Here is an 18208-nt window from a genome sequence, read left to right as displayed (position 1 = left end):
GTTTCCGTTTTCTACATGTGCACCAAAGTACATGTTTGCATGAAATAGTAGTCATATATACTCGTGTTTCGATTTAAAAAAAAAAAAAAAAAAAAACTTGTACGGTGGTTTAGAAGCGTTTATACTATAGTACGTATTATAATCCCAATTCATGAAAAGGAAAATTATCAGAATCTTCACACCAAACCTTTTGTAGAAATATTGACAATGAAATTCTGATTAGTTGCGAAGACAAGATGTCGCACACAATGTGTTGACAATGTGTCCGACAACTTGCTTAAACACAGATTATGGATAAACAACAAACGGTGCAAAACAAAGAACACACGATATGGTTACCTAGTTCGGTGAAACACACCTACGTCTGGGGGCACTCTATCAGTGAAAATGATTTCACTATCTTGTAGTCAATAGTACACGCAAAGTTTATATATGCTTACAATCAACAAATCAATAAAACCTAGAGACTATTACAACCAGTGAACACCTAGTCAGGGACTCCCCTGAATTTAAGCTCCGTCTCAATTCCACACTTCGAGCAACCGCCTGGCTCGAATGACCTTCAGTCTTCACCTGTTCGTGAACCTTCAATCACGCGAACACAAAACCCAACTCTCACAGACACTCAATCTTTGTGGAATAGTGTTTGAGAGAATACACCGCTATTAACAAAACACACAGCCTCCCAGTCCGCCGGTCTTGCACGTCTAAGAGCTCTGAGTGTTTTATCAAAAGCATCAAGGCTGCTAAGGGGGAGCACATATCTTTTATAGCAGCTTCACAAGCCTGGAAGTGAATCTCGGGTTTCCTTACCCAGCCTCAAACGAATATCACATAATCAAGTCTCCAGCGAGACAAATATCTTGCAATGAAGACAGCAGCGAGGCAAATATCTTGTAATGAAGTCAGCAGCGAGAATAACTCATAATTAAGTCACCAGCGAAGCAATCTGTAAATACTGGAAACTCGCCTGAAATAAAGTCTGCACACGGGAGGAAATATGTCACACCAGAAGTAGAGGCATAATTACCGACATCTTTCCACACAACTTGCACTAAAAAATAAAACCAACATATAACGTAACAACAGACAACATAGACATAATGTCTCATGAGAATTTTTTTTTCTTTTTTACTTTTTGACAACGTTTATATCATTTTTTTTACATAATAACTTATATATAAGCCGAAATACTCTTCTCATTACATTACCAAAAAACTAATCTCATTCCTTTCCTATCAAATCAAATACCAATATATCAATTGTTGTTACGTTGTTTTGTTGGCTCTATTTTTAGTGCAAGTAGTATGGAAAGATGTCGGATGTTATGTTTCATCTTCTGGATTGACATCTTTCCTCGTGTGTGCAGACAGTATTTCAGGCAAGTTTTCAGTTTCGACAGATTGCTTCGCTGGTGAATTATTGCTGAGTTATTGCCTTGCTGCTGTCTTCATTACAAGATATCTGCCTCGCTGGAGCCTTCATTACAAGATATCCTCCGCTGCTATCTTCATTGCACGAATATTCTCTTTGATGGAGTCTTTACTTTGAGATATTCGCATGAGGTCGGGTAAGGAAACCCGAGATATCTTCCAGGATTGTCCAGCTGCTATAAAAGCCGTGTGCTCTCCCTTAGCAGCCTTGACACTTTTGATCAAACACTCAGAGCTCTTAGACGTGCAAGACCGGCGGACTGGGAGGCTGTGTGTTTTGGTTTTAAGTGGTGTACTCTCTCAAACACTATTCTACAGATTGAGTGTATGTGAGATTTGGGTTCTTGTGCTTTTCGTGATTGAAGGTTCACGTGCTTCTGAAGACTGAAGGTCAACCGAGCCAGGAGGTTGCTCGAAGGGTGGAATTGAGACGGAGCTCAAATTCAGGGGGAGTCCCTGTCTAGGTGATCACTGGTAGTAATAGTCTCTAGGTTTTATTGATTTGTTGATTGTAATCAGATATAACCTTGTGTGTACTATTGACTACAAGATAGTGAAAATCCTTTCCACTGGCAGCGTGCCCCCAGACGTAGGTGTGTTTCACCGAACTGGGTAACCATATCCTGTGTACTTTATTTCTGCACTTTTGTTGTTTATCCATATCTGTGTTCAAGCAAGTTGTCGGACACATTGTCAACACATTGTGTGCGACATCTTGCCTTTGCAACTAATCAGAATTTCAATTGGTATCAGAGCAGGCACCTTGTTCTCTTAGGTGGTTTCCTGTATTTTCTTTCTGATTGCCTATTATGGATAGTTCCCGAGAAGGAGGTTCTGTCAATCGCCCTCCAGTACTCGACGGAACCAACTATGGATATTGGAAGGCACGCATGACCGCCTTCTTGAGGTCCCTGGATAGTCGAACATGGAAAGCTGTGATACATGGGTGGGAAGCTCCTGTGACTACTGATGACAAAGGAGCCCGTACTGGAACCAAGCCGGAAAAAGACTGGACCCCCACTGAGGATGAGGCGGCCCTTGGTAACTCCCGTGCTCTCAATGCTATATTTAATGGTGTTGATAAAGATGTTTTCAGGTTGATAAATACTTGCACTACTGCCAAAGAGGCCTGGGAAATTCTCGCTGTTGCCTATGAGGGAACTACAAAGGTCCGGGAACAAAAACTTCAGTACCTCACAACCAATTTCGAAGCTCTCATGATGCTCGAAGACGAAACTGTCGCTGAGTTCAACGTTCGCATTCGTGATCTCGCCAATGAATCTTATTCTCTCGGAAAACCCATGACAGATGAAGATCTTGTTCGAAAAACCCTGAGAGCTTTGAGCCCCAGATTCAAGATGAAAATCACGGCCATTGAGGAAGTTCATGACCTAAAGACGTTGAAATTCGACGAATTAATGGGATCTCTCATGACATTTGAACTCTCTCTTCCTAAGGTGGAAAAGAAACAAAGAGGGATGGCCCTCAAAAGTTCTGTTCATGAACCGAGGGATCAGGTATATTCAGACTCTGACAATGATATTGATGATACTATTGCTATGCTTGCAAAAAACTATGGCAGGGTCATGAAAAGACTTAATCAGATGAATGGGAAAAATGTCTCACAAGATGTCAAGGACAATTTCCAACAACGTTTCCAGAAAAATACTTATCCTCACAGGAATAGTAAAAGTGGTGAACGATCTGGGAAAGGCAAAGGCATTCAGTGTCACGAGTGTGAAGGATTTGGACATATTCAGAAGGAATGTCCCAACTTCCTCAAGAGACAGAAAAAGGGATACAACGCTACTCTTTCAGATGAAGAAGATGAAGAGAGCGACTCAGATCAGATAAGTAATTTTGTAGCCTTTACTGCTTCTGTTCATACTCATGAGTCTACTAATGAATTTGGTGAGTACTCTCAGAAATATGTTCTTGATGATGAACTATCTGACGATGCTATGAATGAAGCCTACAATACCCTTCATACCAAATGGGTTGAGGAATCTCAGATTCTAGACAAACAGGGTGCTCTCATCCTTACCCTGACTGAAGATAAAGCTAGACTTCTGGAGACTATTGTGGATCTAAAGAAGGAAGTCAGTCGTTTGAACGGCGAACTCGAGCACATGACTAAAACTGTTAGAATGCTGAACTCTGGGACTGACAGTCTTGACAAAATCCTCACCATCGGCAAACCCGCGAAGAACATGAAGGGACTTGGATATACCCATGGCGCTTCATCATCCCAGACTACGTTCGTTCCCCAAAAGCAGACTAGCCAGATGTCACGAAACTTGCCTCAATCATCTGGTAACAACAAATTTCATGACATTTCTCGATATCATCAATCTGGACCAAACAGGTCTCCTGTCAACAGACCTCGCTGGGTATGCCATTATTGTGGAAGAAAGGGACATATCCGTCCTTTCTGCTATCGTCTGTATGGGAGAAATATCCGTCAACACAGGTCCATCCACAGAAATGTCTCCTCTCATCAACAACCTGCTACTCGGATGGAATGGAGAGTGAAGAATACCTCCTATCATGCCAATATTGCCTACACCTCTCTGAGCGCTTCCACCGGGAATGACTGGTACTTCGACAACGGCTGTTCTCGTCATATGACTGGGGATCACACCTTTCTGACCAACATAAAACCTTACTCGAACTGCCATGTTACCTTTGGAGATGGAGTCAAAGCCAAAATTGTGGGTAAAGGTCAATTAAACTATCCTGGTATGTCTTGTTTGACTGAGGCTTTGTTGGTAGAAGGACTCACTGCTAATCTCATTAGTATTAGTCAACTTTGTGATCTGAATTTGCATGTCAACTTTACTCGTGATAAGTGTGTGGTGATTAATGAAGATCAGGATGAACTTATGCGAGGAAACAGATCACGTGACAACTGCTATATGTGGAACCCCGCACCTACCAGCAAGTGTCTCTTGACCAAAGCAGATGAAACCAAGCTGTGGCATGAAAAGCTCGGTCATCTAAATCTCAGAAGTATGCAGAAAATTGTCTCTGAGAATGCTATCATCGGTGTCCCAAATCTGAAGATTGTCGAAGGTAAAATTTGCGGTGAGTGCCAGATTGGGAAACAGGTCAAGAAGCCCCACAAGATGGTGCAACATCTTACCACATCTCGGGTTCTGGAACTTCTCCACATGGACCTGATGGGACCGATGCAGGTCGAGAGCCTTGGAGGGAAGAGATATGTGTTCGTCTGTGTGGATGACTACTCCAGGTACACGTGGGTTGATTTTATTCGTGAAAAGTCTGACACTTTTGCTGTTTTTGAAGCTCTTTGTAAGAAGGTTCAGAGAGAAAAAGGGGAGAGCATAGGCAAAGTGATCAGAATTCGGAGTGATCATGGGAGGGAATTTGAGAACATAAGCTTTGCTAAGTTTTGTATTGAAGAAGGGATAGCACATGAGTTCTCAGCTCCTATCACACCTCAACAAAATGGAATTGTTGAACGAAAAAATCGAACCCTTCAGGAGATGGCTAGAGTAATGATGTTGGCCAAGGATATTCCACCACATTTCTGGGCTGAAGCTTTAAATACTGCCTGCCATATTCACAATCGAGTTACTATTCGTCCAGGTACTTCCAGCACTCATTATGAAATATGGAGGGGGAGAAAGCCAAATGTGAAATACTTCCATGTTTTTGGTTCGGTGTGTTATATTCTTGCTGACAGGGATCCACGGCGTAAATTTGACCCGAAAAGTGATGAAGGTATATTCCTTGGATACTCTAGAAATAGTCGTGCATACCGTGTTTTTAACAAACGCACTAAGACTATAATGGAATCAATAAACGTGGTGATAAATGATGATGATCATGATGCTACTAACAGTCCTAATGATGAGGATGAAGTTTTTCCCAGTAACCCAGATGTCAGGACAGATGCTGCTAACTCCTTGGACGACATCTCCACTGGAAATCCGAATGTCAGGACTGATGCTGATGACAAAGTTAGCGACATTGTTCCAGATGAAGGCTCCCCTCCTGAGACTGAACAGAGAGTCCCCTCTCGAAGAATTCAGAAAAATCATCCTGCTCATGAGGTGATTGGCGAAATCAGTGAAGGAATAAAGACTCGTCCAAAACCTCCTGTTAACTACCGGGAAATGATTGGTAATCTCTGCTTCGTCTCTAAGATTGAACCAAAAAATGTTAACGAGGCTATTGATGATGAATATTGGGTTAATGCTATGCAAGAAGAACTGGTTCAGTTTGAAAGAAACCAAGTCTGGGAGCTGGTCCCCAAGCCTAACAATGTAAATGTCATTGGGACTAAATGGATTTTTAAGAATAAATCTGATGAACATGGTAATATAACTCGCAACAAAGCTAGACTTGTGGCGCAGGGCTATTCACAGGTGGAAGGTGTTGATTTTGATGAAACCTTTGCCCCTGTTGCGAGACTAGAAGCTATCAGACTTTTGCTTGGCATCTCTTGTCACCTGCAATTCAAGCTTTATCAGATGGACGTTAAGAGTGCTTTCCTCAATGGGTACTTGAATGAGGAAGTTTATGTAGCTCAACCGAAAGGGTTTACAGATCCTAGCTCTCCTCAACATGTCTACAAACTCAGAAAAGCTCTCTACGGCCTTAAGCAGGCCCCTCGTGCTTGGTATGAAAGACTTACCCAATTTCTTGTGCAGAATGGGTATACTCGAGGTGGCGTTGACAAGACTTTGTTCGTGAAAAAGGAGAATGGCAATCTCATGATAGCTCAGATTTATGTTGACGACATCGTCTTTGGAGGAATGTCAAGCAAAATGGTGGATCTTTTTGTTCGACAAATGCAGTCAGAATTTGAGATGAGTATGGTCGGCGAATTAAACTACTTTCTGGGTTTTCAGATCAAACAGATGAATGATGGTATCTTCCTTTCCCAAAGTAAGTATGCCAAAAACTTGGTGAAAAAGTTTGGTCTGGAGAAATCCTCTCACAAGCGGACCCCGGCCGCTACTCACATCAAACTCACTAAGGATGAGCATGGAGAATCTGTTGATCAAAGTCTCTACAGGAGCATCATTGGCAGTCTTCTTTATCTCACTGCCAGCCGACCAGATATAGCCTACTCTGTAGGTGTTTGTGCGCGCTATCAAGCCAATCCCAAAGCCAGCCATCTGGCTCAAGCTAAGCGAATCATAAGGTACATCTCAGGCACTGCTGATTTCGGTTTACTATATACCTATGATACTTCTTCTACGCTTGTGGGATACTGTGATGCTGACTGGGCAGGTAGCACGATTGATAGAAAGAGTACTTCTGGTGGATGTTTCTATCTTGGAAACAATCTCATCTCCTGGTTCAGCAAGAAGCAAAACTGTGTTTCCTTGTCTACAGCTGAGGCTGAATACATCGTTGCTGGGAGCAGTTGCACTCAGCTTCTCTGGATGAAGCAGATGCTCGCCGAGTATGATGTTGGACAAGATGTCATGACATTATTCTGCGACAACATTAGCGCCATCAACATCTCAAAGAATCCTGTTCAACACAGTAAGACCAAACATATTGAGATCAGACATCATTTTATTCGAGATCTCGTGGAAGAAAAGAAGATCAAACTCGAATACATTCACACCGAGAAACAGCTTGCAGATATTTTCACCAAGGCTTTGGATGCTAACCGGTTTGAAAATCTCAGATCCTCTCTTGGGTTATGTGTTATTGATCAATAGCAATTATTGTTTATCGAAGGATTTTTTGGTCTTAACTTTTGCGCTAATCCTTCGCTGACCCTTGTTCGTGTTACTGGTGTGTTATTTTTCTCATGGGCCCATGTTTCTGGTTGGCCCATTCGACTGTTTTGCCGGGCTATATTGCCAAGTGTTGTCTCTCAGGGCCCAGGAACTTTCAAGGCCCACTTGAAGTTGCGACGTCGTTTTTCTTGCCATGTTCTCACTCATGCAGATGGTTACTCTTCCGAGAAAGAAGGGGAAGTTATTTTCTGTTTGAATTTCGAAATTTCTTATTCTTCTTCAGTGCTCCTAAGATTTGTTTCCCGAATTTGCTGTCTTACCCATTTTGACAGTTACCTTTGTGACAGTTTCCTCATTTCTTTTTCCAAAATGGTGGGTACAAGAAGCGGGATCAGTACCTCTACTCCCTCTGGAAAAGTCGAAGCCACAATGAGGAAGAAAAATGTCGGGACAAGAAAGCCCAGTGCTGAGAGCAACATGCATGGAGTTAGGGTTCGTGGTCTGAAACCCAGCATACGCGCCGATGGTCAGGCCGGAGGTGCGATCGCTGGGTCATCAGTACCACCTGAGAATCCATCTCTATCTGCCGCCAGACGCACAATTCTGAAGAAAGCTGCTCTCTCCATCACAGACATCACAGGAGGAGTTAGTTCCAGCAGCTCGTCTGAGGAAGAAAGAAGAAGTGCTGATAATCCTGAAGAAGAAACCCCATCTGGTGTTTCCCCCGTCGAAAGCCCTCACAAGGTTGTAATAGGTAATCCTACTGTCTCTGCCTCCTCTATTGATAAGGTTTCGCTGCCTCAAGAGCCTACTCCGGAAGATGCCATTGGGGGCATGTTAGGCTTAAGTAAAGATGTTTCGCAAGATGTGCCTGCATCTTCTCAGAGGCAAGAAAGAACATCCGACCCTATCCAGGATGTTGGAGAAGATATCCTTGCTTCTCTGAAAAGGAAAATTCAGAAAGATGATGATGTGTGTCTAGCCACTCTTCTCTCAGAGAAGAAAAAGAAGAAAAGAAAGCTGGTGGAAGAAGCTGCTCCCACTACCATCCCGGCTAAAAAGAAGATGAAGAAACCAGTAAAGATGGGTTTGAACAAGAAAAGGCTGAAGGGAAAGTCTGTTGAAAAGACAATTCCAGATGTTCTGAAAGACTTGGAAGAGGAAGAAGATGTTGCCCGTCCTGAAGGGATGTCTCTCATCTCCAGGAAAACTGTCGGAGGCCAAAAGCTTCCCAAGGATGTCCCCGCCGCTCCTCTAGACAATGTCTCCTTCCATGAGGAAGATCGTGTCAGAAAATGGAGGTATGTCTATCACAGATCCATTTTTCCGGAAAAAGAATTGTCTAAAGAGGCTCTGAAGATTGATGTGATCATGGAACTCTTGTCCGACGCTCAACTTGGGAAGACTGTCACTGGGATCGGTCCTTATTATCCCAGACTGGTAAAAGAGTGCATCGTGAATCTGTCCTCTGAGATTGACCAGCCCCATCACCCTGAGTTTGGGAAAGTCTATGTTCGTGGCCATTGCTTTGATATATCATCCACTGCCATCAACGAGTTTTTGGGTAGAGGAAAAATTGTCACTGCTGATCGGCTTCCTTCCTTGGATGAGGTTGCCAAAGAGCTCACCAACGATGATAAGAAGACATGGCCCACCAAGGGTTCCCTGCCGTCCTCAGATCTCTCGGCAAAGTATTCTGTTCTGTACAGAATTGGGATTGCTAATTGGGCCCCTTCCTCTCACGGCTCAAGCATCAACTCCGACCTGTCATGCCTTCTGTCGCAACATCTGTCCCGGCTGGTGGTACCATCAAAGTGGCTCCCCTGTCAGAAAATGCCAAGAGCGATATCCTCAAGGGCTTGTTGGAAGAAGTTGCTGCTCTTAAGGAAGTCATTGCCATCTCCTCTCGTAGAAAGACTGCGTGTGAGCGTCTTATCTCTGTCATGACTCTTCCTTCTACCATGGATGGTGCGTCCTCGTCTCAACCAGGTCCTGCCACTGGGTCTCATATCTCTGAAGCCACTGAAGACTCTGATTCTGAAGATGATGTGTATGAGGATGATCAGGATACTATTGGTTGATTCGGTTCTGGTCTGTAATATTCTCTGTTCTAGACATCGTTTGCTACTTTTTCCTTTGTGCTTCAGACTGATATGTTTCGTTTTGGATGTTTGTAAGACAGCTCTATCGTACTTTTTCTGCTGAATGATATGCTGTTTTCCTAGTTCTCATTTCCTTTTCAGGCTTTTTGTTCCTCCCTCTGTGTTGGTCGATCCTTGCCTTTGGTATCTTTTTTAGGCAATCAGGGGGAGAGGCGTCATGAGGTCATTTATTTTGACTCTCTTTCTGGTTTTGACGCTTGTATGAGAACTGGTCCTGGAAGTGCTTGCCTAAAAAATAGCCAAAGGGGGAGATTGTTGTTACGTTGTTTTGTTGGCTCTATTTTTTAGTGCAAGTAGTATGGAAAGATGTCGGATGTTATGTTTCATCTTCTGGATTGACATCTTTCCTCGTGTGTGCAGACAGTATTTCAGGCAAGTTTCCAGTTTCGACAGATTGCTTCGCTGGTGAATTATTGCTGAGTTATTGCCTTGCTGCTGTCTTCATTACAAGATATCTGCCTCGCTGGAGCCTTCATTACAAGATATCCTCCGCTGCTATCTTCATTGCACGAATATTCTCTTTGATGGAGTCTTTACTTTGAGATATTCGCATGAGGCCGGGTAAGGAAACCCGAGATATCTTCCAGGATTGTCCAGCTGCTATAAAAGCCGTGTGCTCTCCCTTAGCAGCCTTGACACTTTTGATCAAACACTCAGAGCTCTTAGACGTGCAAGACCGGCGGACTGGGAGGCTGTGTGTTTTGGTTTTAAGTGGTGTACTCTCTCAAACACTATTCTACAGATTGAGTGTATGTGAGATTTGGGTTCTTGTGCTTTTCGTGATTGAAGGTTCACGTGCTTCTGAAGACTGAAGGTCAACCGAGCCAGGAGGTTGCTCGAAGGGTGGAATTGAGACGGAGCTCAAATTCAGGGGGAGTCCCTGTCTAGGTGATCACTGGTAGTAATAGTCTCTAGGTTTTATTGATTTGTTGATTGTAATCAGATATAACCTTGTGTGTACTATTGACTACAAGATAGTGAAAATCCTTTCCACTGGCAGCGTGCCCCCAGACGTAGGTGTGTTTCACCGAACTGGGTAACCATATCCTGTGTACTTTATTTCTGCACTTTTGTTGTTTATCCATATCTGTGTTCAAGCAAGTTGTCGGACACATTGTCAACACATTGTGTGCGACATCTTGCCTTTGCAACTAATCAGAATTTCATCAATAATGAGAGCCGGTGGCCAAATGTCGACCCCAAAGGATGGAATCAAGCGGGTCCCACACACGAGGCCGCCAATCACACTCGCCAAGCTTAAGAAGGCCATCCCGTCTCATTGTATTAAAGTGTGAAGCCTAATTGATCGGCTTGACGGCTGAAGAACTTACGACGATAATTCGTGGATTGACCTGACATTTTCTCTTTAAATACATTGTGCGCCGTTTGTATTGGTAGAGGGCAAGAAAGTTGTAAACACATTTTCTCCCGAATTCGACTTTAGTGAGAATTTGCAATGGTAAAATAGATGTAGCTTTCACATCGAAAGTGAACAATTATAAATCTCTGTGTGTATTATTTGTTATTTGCGTATTATTTTGTTTTCTGATTAAGTCGGGATTTGGGGATAAATCCTAACACATTGCTTCAAGCGCTCCGCGGCACGGTCCATATCCTACCCCGTTGTTGACCTAAGTGCCACGGCCCTCGTCTCTTGGTTTGACAAAGAAATGTGATTGGCATAAAAACGAACAAAGCTCTCATGGCCGTTTATTATGAAAACTACAATTTTTTTCAAGAAGTTGCAATGACAACAAGAATTATTTTAAAGATAATAGAAAAAGAAATTTAAAATTAAATCAAAATCCAACTGTTTGCTTTTAAAATTTGAATGCAACATATTATTTTTTTATCAACCCGAATTAATTTAAAATATACTACGTATAAGAAGTAGATCTTTACCAATGTCAACTCAATCATCTCATAGAAGGTTTCATGTAGTACCAAGTTTATCAAAAATAGCAAAATAGATCACGAGCTATAAATTATTTTTAGACTCGGATTGAAAATAAATATTTGTTTTATTTATATAAATTGTAACTATTAATTTTAGTTCAGGAATTGACTTTAGATCAAAATTATTGTAAACTCTGTTGATATTCATGGTTAGACTTGCTGTTTGGAAATATACGTTGAATATTACTTAAAATTAGTTTCAATCTGTTTATATAATTGGAATGAATTATATCTGATCTAAATTAAAAGTTTAAGATGCTGTTAAAATGACTATGCATCCGGTTATTAACAGGAACATATTTTCTGTATTCAAGCAATAAATGGTAACGAGTATCTAATATACTAGGTAAGAAAATAGTTTAACTTATATATTTAGGGGAGATCTTTTTTTTATTACCAGTCCACGAAGTTCATCTATTTTCGCTTTTGTCACGCTCGCTTTCATCGATGCGCAGTGGACTTTAATAATCTGTTGCGTAATCTGATATATTGTCTGTTGCGTAATCTGATATATAATCAGTGTGCAGTGAAACGTCAACTGCTACACATATTTGCTATTAGTTTCTTCTCTATTAAATCCAACGGTGACTAATTTAATCCACTACTACAAATATAGTTTTCCGGTGCGGAAGACTTTTGGGTGCGACGTTTCGCACCTAATAGTCGTACCCAAAAGACTTTCGGGTGCGAAAAGTCGGACTCAAAAGTCAAACAAGCACTGAAAAATTTTCGCGATTTTTTATTACTTTGGGTGCGACAAGTCGCACCCAATGACCGGTGACAGACTTTTGGGTGCGACAAAGTCGCACCCAATACTTAATCATAACTATTCGGTGCGACTTAGTCGCACCCAAATGTCTTAAATTTTTCCGCGGCCAAATTTTCCCCCTCTCTTTTCAAATATCAGTGGGTGCGACAAAGTCGCACCCAAAAGTACTGACACACGTCATTTGGTGCGACAAAGTCGCACCCAAAATTCCGTCAGAGGTCATTGGGTGCGACAAAGTCGCACCCATTGAAACTTTTGGGTGCGAGAAAGTCGCACCCAAATTCTAGGTCAGGATATAAAAGAAATTTTCTATGCGATTTTCATTCAAAATCACTCCGTCTCTCAATCCGACCTTCTCTCAATCCGACCCTCTCTCCTCTCCGGGTTCTCTCCTACCACCACAGTCCACCGTCGCTCTCTCCGACCACCACCGACGGCTCTCCGCCCGGCCTCTGCTCCCACGGAGACCGACCACCACCGCGCGACGGCTGTCTGCGCTCGGGCCCGCTTCATCTCCGCTCTCTCCTCTCCGGGTTCTCTCCTACCACCAGAGTCCATCGTCGCTCTCTCCGACCACCACCGACGGGTCTCCGCCCGGCCTCTGCTCCCGCGGCGAGCGCCCACCACTGCGTGACGGCTGTCTGTGCTCGGGCCCGCTTCATCTCCGCCGTCGGCTTGCTTGCCTTTCGATTCCTCTAACCCAATCTTTCACTCTCTCTCTCGTTGAGGCCAAGAAGTCTCTGCACTTGAGTGTGTGTCTGTGAGTCTCTCTAGCTGCAGCCAAGAAGTCTCAGTCTCAGGCGGCTCCACTTCCCTCGAAGCCTCTCCCTCCTAATCAAGCCGGTTAGTCTCAGATTTTCGTTCTTATTTGCTTCGTCTATAATTTCGTATCAGTGTCGCTGAGTGATGCTATCCCGCGATTTATCTGTGTGTATGTGTGTTTAAGTCTGAGTGTGTGTATTTTTTATTTATTTTTAATTCCAAGCCGCTGTCCCGCCAAGCTGCTCGAGACCCGCGCGCTTCATCTCCGCTGTCGGCCTCCTCGTGTTCGGCTTCGGCTCGGGCTCGGCTGTTGGTTTCTCAGTGTTGGTTTCAAAACTGTTGGTTTTTTTTCTGTTGGTTTTTGTTAGTCTGCATGGTTACTCAGTGTGTATGTGTGTTTTTTTCTTTTTGTTTCAGTTGGTTTGACGTCCACGAACTCCCCGTCGCAGCACCGTCGTGCCTCTCGCAGCCTCGCCGTGCTCAAGTCCCGCCTACAGGTTAGCCTCTCGCAGTCCTTTTAATTGTGTTTTTAATTACTTTAGATTAATTGTAATTAGTATAATTAGTCTAATTGTTAATTAGTTAGGTAATTAAATAGTTTTTTTTATATGTATATATGTATTAATAATGTAGTTAGTTTGATAAAAATGTTAATTATGTAATTGAAATTAATTTGATACAATTATAAAAATTGTTAATTATGTAATTGAAATTAATTTGATATAATTAGTAAAATTGGTAAAATTGTTAATGTAATTGAAATTAATTTGATATAATTATTAAAATTGTTAATCATGTAATTGAAATTAATTTGATATAATTAGTAAAATGTTTTATGTAATTGAAATTAATTTAGTTAGTAATTTTTTAAGTTAATATCATATAATTTAAGTTATTTGTTCAATTGTTAATCATGAAATTGAATTTAGTTGAGTTATTGTATAATTTAGTTTTAGTTTACATATTTTTGATAAATGAGTTGATATTATTGAATTTTTGGTGTAATCGAGCCACAGAGGTTCGATTTAGGGTTTAGTTGATTATTAAGATAGTTTTGGATGATTTGTATATGATTTTTAAATGAGTTTGCAGGTTTTTGGTTTGTTAGAATTATAGGGGAAATTCTGCCGAAATTTCGGTAGAGTTTCCAACCAATTATTCTCAAAACCCTAATTTTTTCAATTCGACTTCAAATAACATAAAATTCATAATTTCAACTTTATAGTTCTTCGTCCCTTAGCAATAACTCTTAAGCCGCACTATTCGGCATCAGCGCCAACATAAGTAATCGATTTCAGTCGTCTTCGTCCCTTAGCAACAACTATTAATAATTGTTAATTTTCTCTTTCGTTTAGAGAAATCAATGTCCAATCCAAGTAGAGATTGGATCACCGAGAACAATCGGTTGTCCTTGCAGTATAAAATCGGAGTTAATGAATTTATCCGCGCTGCAAGAAGATTTCCGAACGTTCATCCTAATATCTGAGATAATATGATATTTATCTTATCCTCAACTTTGTCTTCACATATTAATTCTTATATAAAGCCAAAATACTCTTATCAAGTCCTCATCCCTTGCGTTCTATAAGAACCACTTGTTTCCTATCAAATCGATACCAATATATCAATAATGGGAGCAGGTGGCCAAATGTCGACCCCAAATCAGAAGGACGGAATCAAAATCAAAGAGAATGTGAATCGGAGAACGGAGTCCGAAGATTCAACTCTTCCGATCTGGAGAAGCGATTCGTCTGTTTCAGATCTCGATCCAGATTTGCTCCGTCATGGATAAGAATCATCGTGAAACCCTAATGTTCATCTTCTCCGACGTGAAACTCTAATTTTTCGCCGAAATCTTCGTGAGTGGGCTAGGACCTGACGGTGTCTAGATCGCCGTCGGAGATCGAAGGTCGGATATCAAATATCGACATCGATCGTCATCACCACTGCCATCATCTTTTTCTTCTTCTTCTTTTTTCGTTTTCCGTTTTGAGTGTTTTTGTTATCGAACAGTGAATTAATTTTTTTGAAAGCAAGATTAAATATTTTGACTCGTCATTGTCTTTTCATTGCGGATCTATGTTTTTTTTTCTTTCTGCTGAGTGGATTAAATTGTTTGAAAGCACGATTAAATTCTATGAAATCATGCACCTTGGCTGAAATCATGTTAGTTATTTGTGTTTGAAACTGGATTAACAAAATTGAAAACACGATTAAATTTTTTGAAAATTTGTTGACTAGTTTTGAGGATGGAATTAGTTTTTGAAACTATCTGGTACAGAAGAAGAATGGATTAAAATTTTGGACAACTAGATTAATTATTTTGAAATCCTGGAAAAACGGGTTTACCCAAACATTAAAGGTATATTTGTATTTTTACACTATAAGTGGTTAGAATAAGCTAACTTATGAAACTTTTGCTATTATGCTAAACACTAAGTTTGAATTGGCTCTTTTGTATAAAAAAAAAAAAAAAAGCCAATTTAAAGTTAAGGATTTGCAAAATAGACAAGATTTGCCTAAAATTAGATGAATAGTCAAAATGTGCAATAATCAAGTTTAAAAGAAAAATAATCATAGGATTAATATTTTTGAAAGTGATAAATTGTTTATAATAATTGTCAAAAAAATTTAATTCTAGCGTAAAAAAATTTTGACAACTTAAACTTTGAGTAATTTGCTGAAAATTTTAAATTTTGACCATTTTGCTAATCAATTAGTTTTTAAGGGCTATTTTGTATAATATTTTCCTTTGTATGATAGAATTATATATAATCTGTATTTATTTAATATTGGATGATGTAGTTAAATAGTCAATTTAACGTTATGAATTTGTAAAATAGGCAAGGTTTGTCTTAAATGAGTGAAATAGCAAAAATGTGCAGCAATCTGGTTTCAAAAAAAAATTTGATCCCAAGATTAATTTTTTTGAAAGTGATAAATTGCTTATAATAATCGTCAATAATTTTAATTCTGGCCGTCATAAAAATTTTGAAAATGTAAATTTGACTACTTTGCTGAAAAATTAAAACTTTGACTATTTTGTTAATCAATAAATTTTAAATAACTATTTTGTACAAATTTTCCAATATTAATATTTAAAACGGTATCGACTAACGAGTATGGAATAATATAAAAGGAAAGAAAATAGTTTGATTTATATATTTAGGGGAAAACATTTTTTTTTTTTTTTTACCAGTCCACGACGTTCATCAATTTTCGGTTTTGTCACGCTCGCTTTCATCGATGCGCAGTGGACTTTAATAATCTGTTGCGTAATCTGATATATTGTCTGGTATCAGCTATGTATTTTGTTTTGCTTTTTTATTTTTTATTTTCCTGAAACGTCAACTGCTATACATATTTGCTATTAGTTTCTTCTCTATTTTAAATCCAACGCTTACTAATTTCATTGTTCATGCTAATATCTGAGATTATATGATATTTCTCTTATCCTCAACTTTATCTTCACATAACAGTTCTTGTATAAAGCCAAAATACTCTTATCAAGCCCTCATTCCTTGCGTTCTATAAGAACCACTTCTTTCCTATCAAAACCGATACCAATCCATCAACAATGGGAGCCGGTGGCCAAATGTCGGCCGGAATGCAGCGGGTCCCACACGCGAGGCCGCCGTTCACGCTCGCCGATCTCAAGAAAGCCGTCCCGCCCCACTGCTTCAAGCGCTCCGCGGCGCGCTCCTTGTACTACCTCGCCGTCGACCTGACCGCCACGGCCCTCATCTCCTGGGCCGCTTCCGTCATAATCCCGTCCCTGCGGGGCCCGATACTCCCGGCCCTGGCCTGGCCCGCCTACTGGTTCGCCCAAGGCGTGGCGTGGTCGTCCTTGTGGGTGATCGGACACGAGTGCGGCCACCACGCCTTCAGCGACCACCAGTGGCTGGACGACACGGTCGGCTTGATCCTCCACTCGTTCCTTCTCGTCCCTTACTTCTCGTGGAAGATCAGCCACCGCCGCCACCACTCCAACGCCGGGTGCCTCGAGAGAGACGAGGTCCACGTCCCCAAGCAGAGGCACACGCTGGGGTGGCACACCCGCCACCTCAGCGACAACCCCGTCGGCTTGGCCGCCACCGTGGCGGGGATCTCCCTCTTCGGCTGGCCCTTCTACCTCACCTTCAACTTCTACGGCCGGTCCTACCAGCGCTTCGCCTGCCACTTCGACCCCGACAGCCCGATCTTCAGCAGACGCGAGCGGGCCCAGGTCTGGGGCTCCAACGCGGCCATCCTCGCCGCGCTGGGCCTCCTGGCCTGGGCCTGCTCCGTCTGGGGACCGGGCTCGGTGTGCCTGGCCTACCTCGGCCCGCTCGCGGTCGTGAACGCGTTTCTCGTCCTCACCACGATGCTGCACCACGCCCACCCGGCGCTCCCGCACTACGACTCGTCCGAGTGGGACTGGCTCCGCGGCTCGTTGGCCACGGTGGACAGGGACCACGGCGCCTTCTTCAACCGCGTGTCCCACCACATCATCGACACCCACGTGGTGCACCACCTCTTCTCCTCGATACCGCACTACCACGCCGTCGAGGCCACGCGAGCGCTCCGGCCCGTCCTCGGGGAGTACTATCGGTTCGACCCGACTCCATTTTACAAGGCCGTGTTCAGGGAGGCCAAGGAGTGCGTCTTCGTGGAGCCAGATGAGGGAAATGCAAACAAGGGCGTTTTTTGGTTCAGAAGCTTAACCAAAGAGTAAGATTTGTGGTGTCAGTGTCAGTGTCATCTCCTTTTGGTCACTCTTTTCTATCTGTTATTGGTTGGGGGTTTTAAGTTATTATTTACGAATAAGATTTAATATTGTATGAACCAAAATTAATAAATAAATAATAAATAAAGTGGGAAGGGAGAGTTGATGTATTTACATTCATGGAAGTGTGTCTGTACTATTTTCTATTTTGCTCTTGTCAAGTTCTTCTTCCCATCCCATGGCATCGCCGTTCTTTATAAGCTTGTCACGGTTTCAATTTTTGTATTATGAATAAGCAATGCCATGGTTCACAATCAATATTATAGTTGGACTATCCACAATTTGAAAAGAGAGAGCCCTAAAATTATTGATATATCTTAAGTTCATTGATGTTTTATATATTGGTTTTTGAATTTTTAGATATTCTGGATGTTTTCAAATTGGAGCTCAGCCTCGCCCGCTAATATTATAGCGCTTATATTATCCACATTTGAAGAAGAACTCGCTGAAGCCTCGCCCAGGCCTGACTAATCTATAAGGGTCTAACGCATTTGCATTAGGCCTGCAAGTAAAGGATGCCCAAAAAATATGATAAGTTTACCTAGTCCGGTTAAAATGACTGGTTTTCCTTATAATGACAAACATGGTATAGTTTTTAAAGTTTGACCTGCAACTAATAGGATTTGTGAAATTTATAT

At 41.7% G+C, this 18208-nt stretch overlaps 1 protein-coding gene across 1 annotated transcript; it reads left to right on the top strand.

The window, feature by feature from the left end:
• The first annotated feature begins 14426 nt into the window (after nt 1-14426).
• Nucleotides 14427-17828, top strand: LOC149389117 (delta(12) fatty acid desaturase FAD2-like). Its single transcript, XM_089622940.1, has 2 exons — nt 14427-14491; nt 16409-17828. The coding sequence occupies exons 1-2, from the start codon at nt 14436-14438 to the stop codon at nt 17517-17519; spliced, it is 1167 nt and encodes a 388-aa protein (XP_089479066.1). The 5' UTR covers nt 14427-14435; the 3' UTR covers nt 17520-17828.
• The last annotated feature ends 380 nt before the right edge of the window (nt 17829-18208 follow it).

Source organism: Urtica dioica, chromosome 8 (genome assembly GCF_054948205.1).
Source record: "Urtica dioica subsp. dioica isolate 48M chromosome 8, U.dioica_male_clone48M_v1_H2, whole genome shotgun sequence".
Lineage (NCBI taxonomy): Eukaryota > Viridiplantae > Streptophyta > Magnoliopsida > Rosales > Urticaceae > Urtica > Urtica dioica.
The sequence above is the reverse complement of the archived record's forward strand: the minus strand, read 5'-3'. Positions and strand labels throughout refer to the sequence as shown.

Bases quoted from the DNA above. Each gene is read 5' to 3' on its own strand.
- LOC149389117 (XM_089622940.1), top strand. From the start codon at position 14,436: ATGGGAGCAGGTGGCCAAATGTCGACCCCAAATCAGAAGGACGGAATC. The intron at 14,492-16,408 runs AGAGAATGTGAA...CCAAATGTCGGC, and splicing joins AAGGACGGAATCAAAATCAA to CGGAATGCAGCGGGTCCCAC.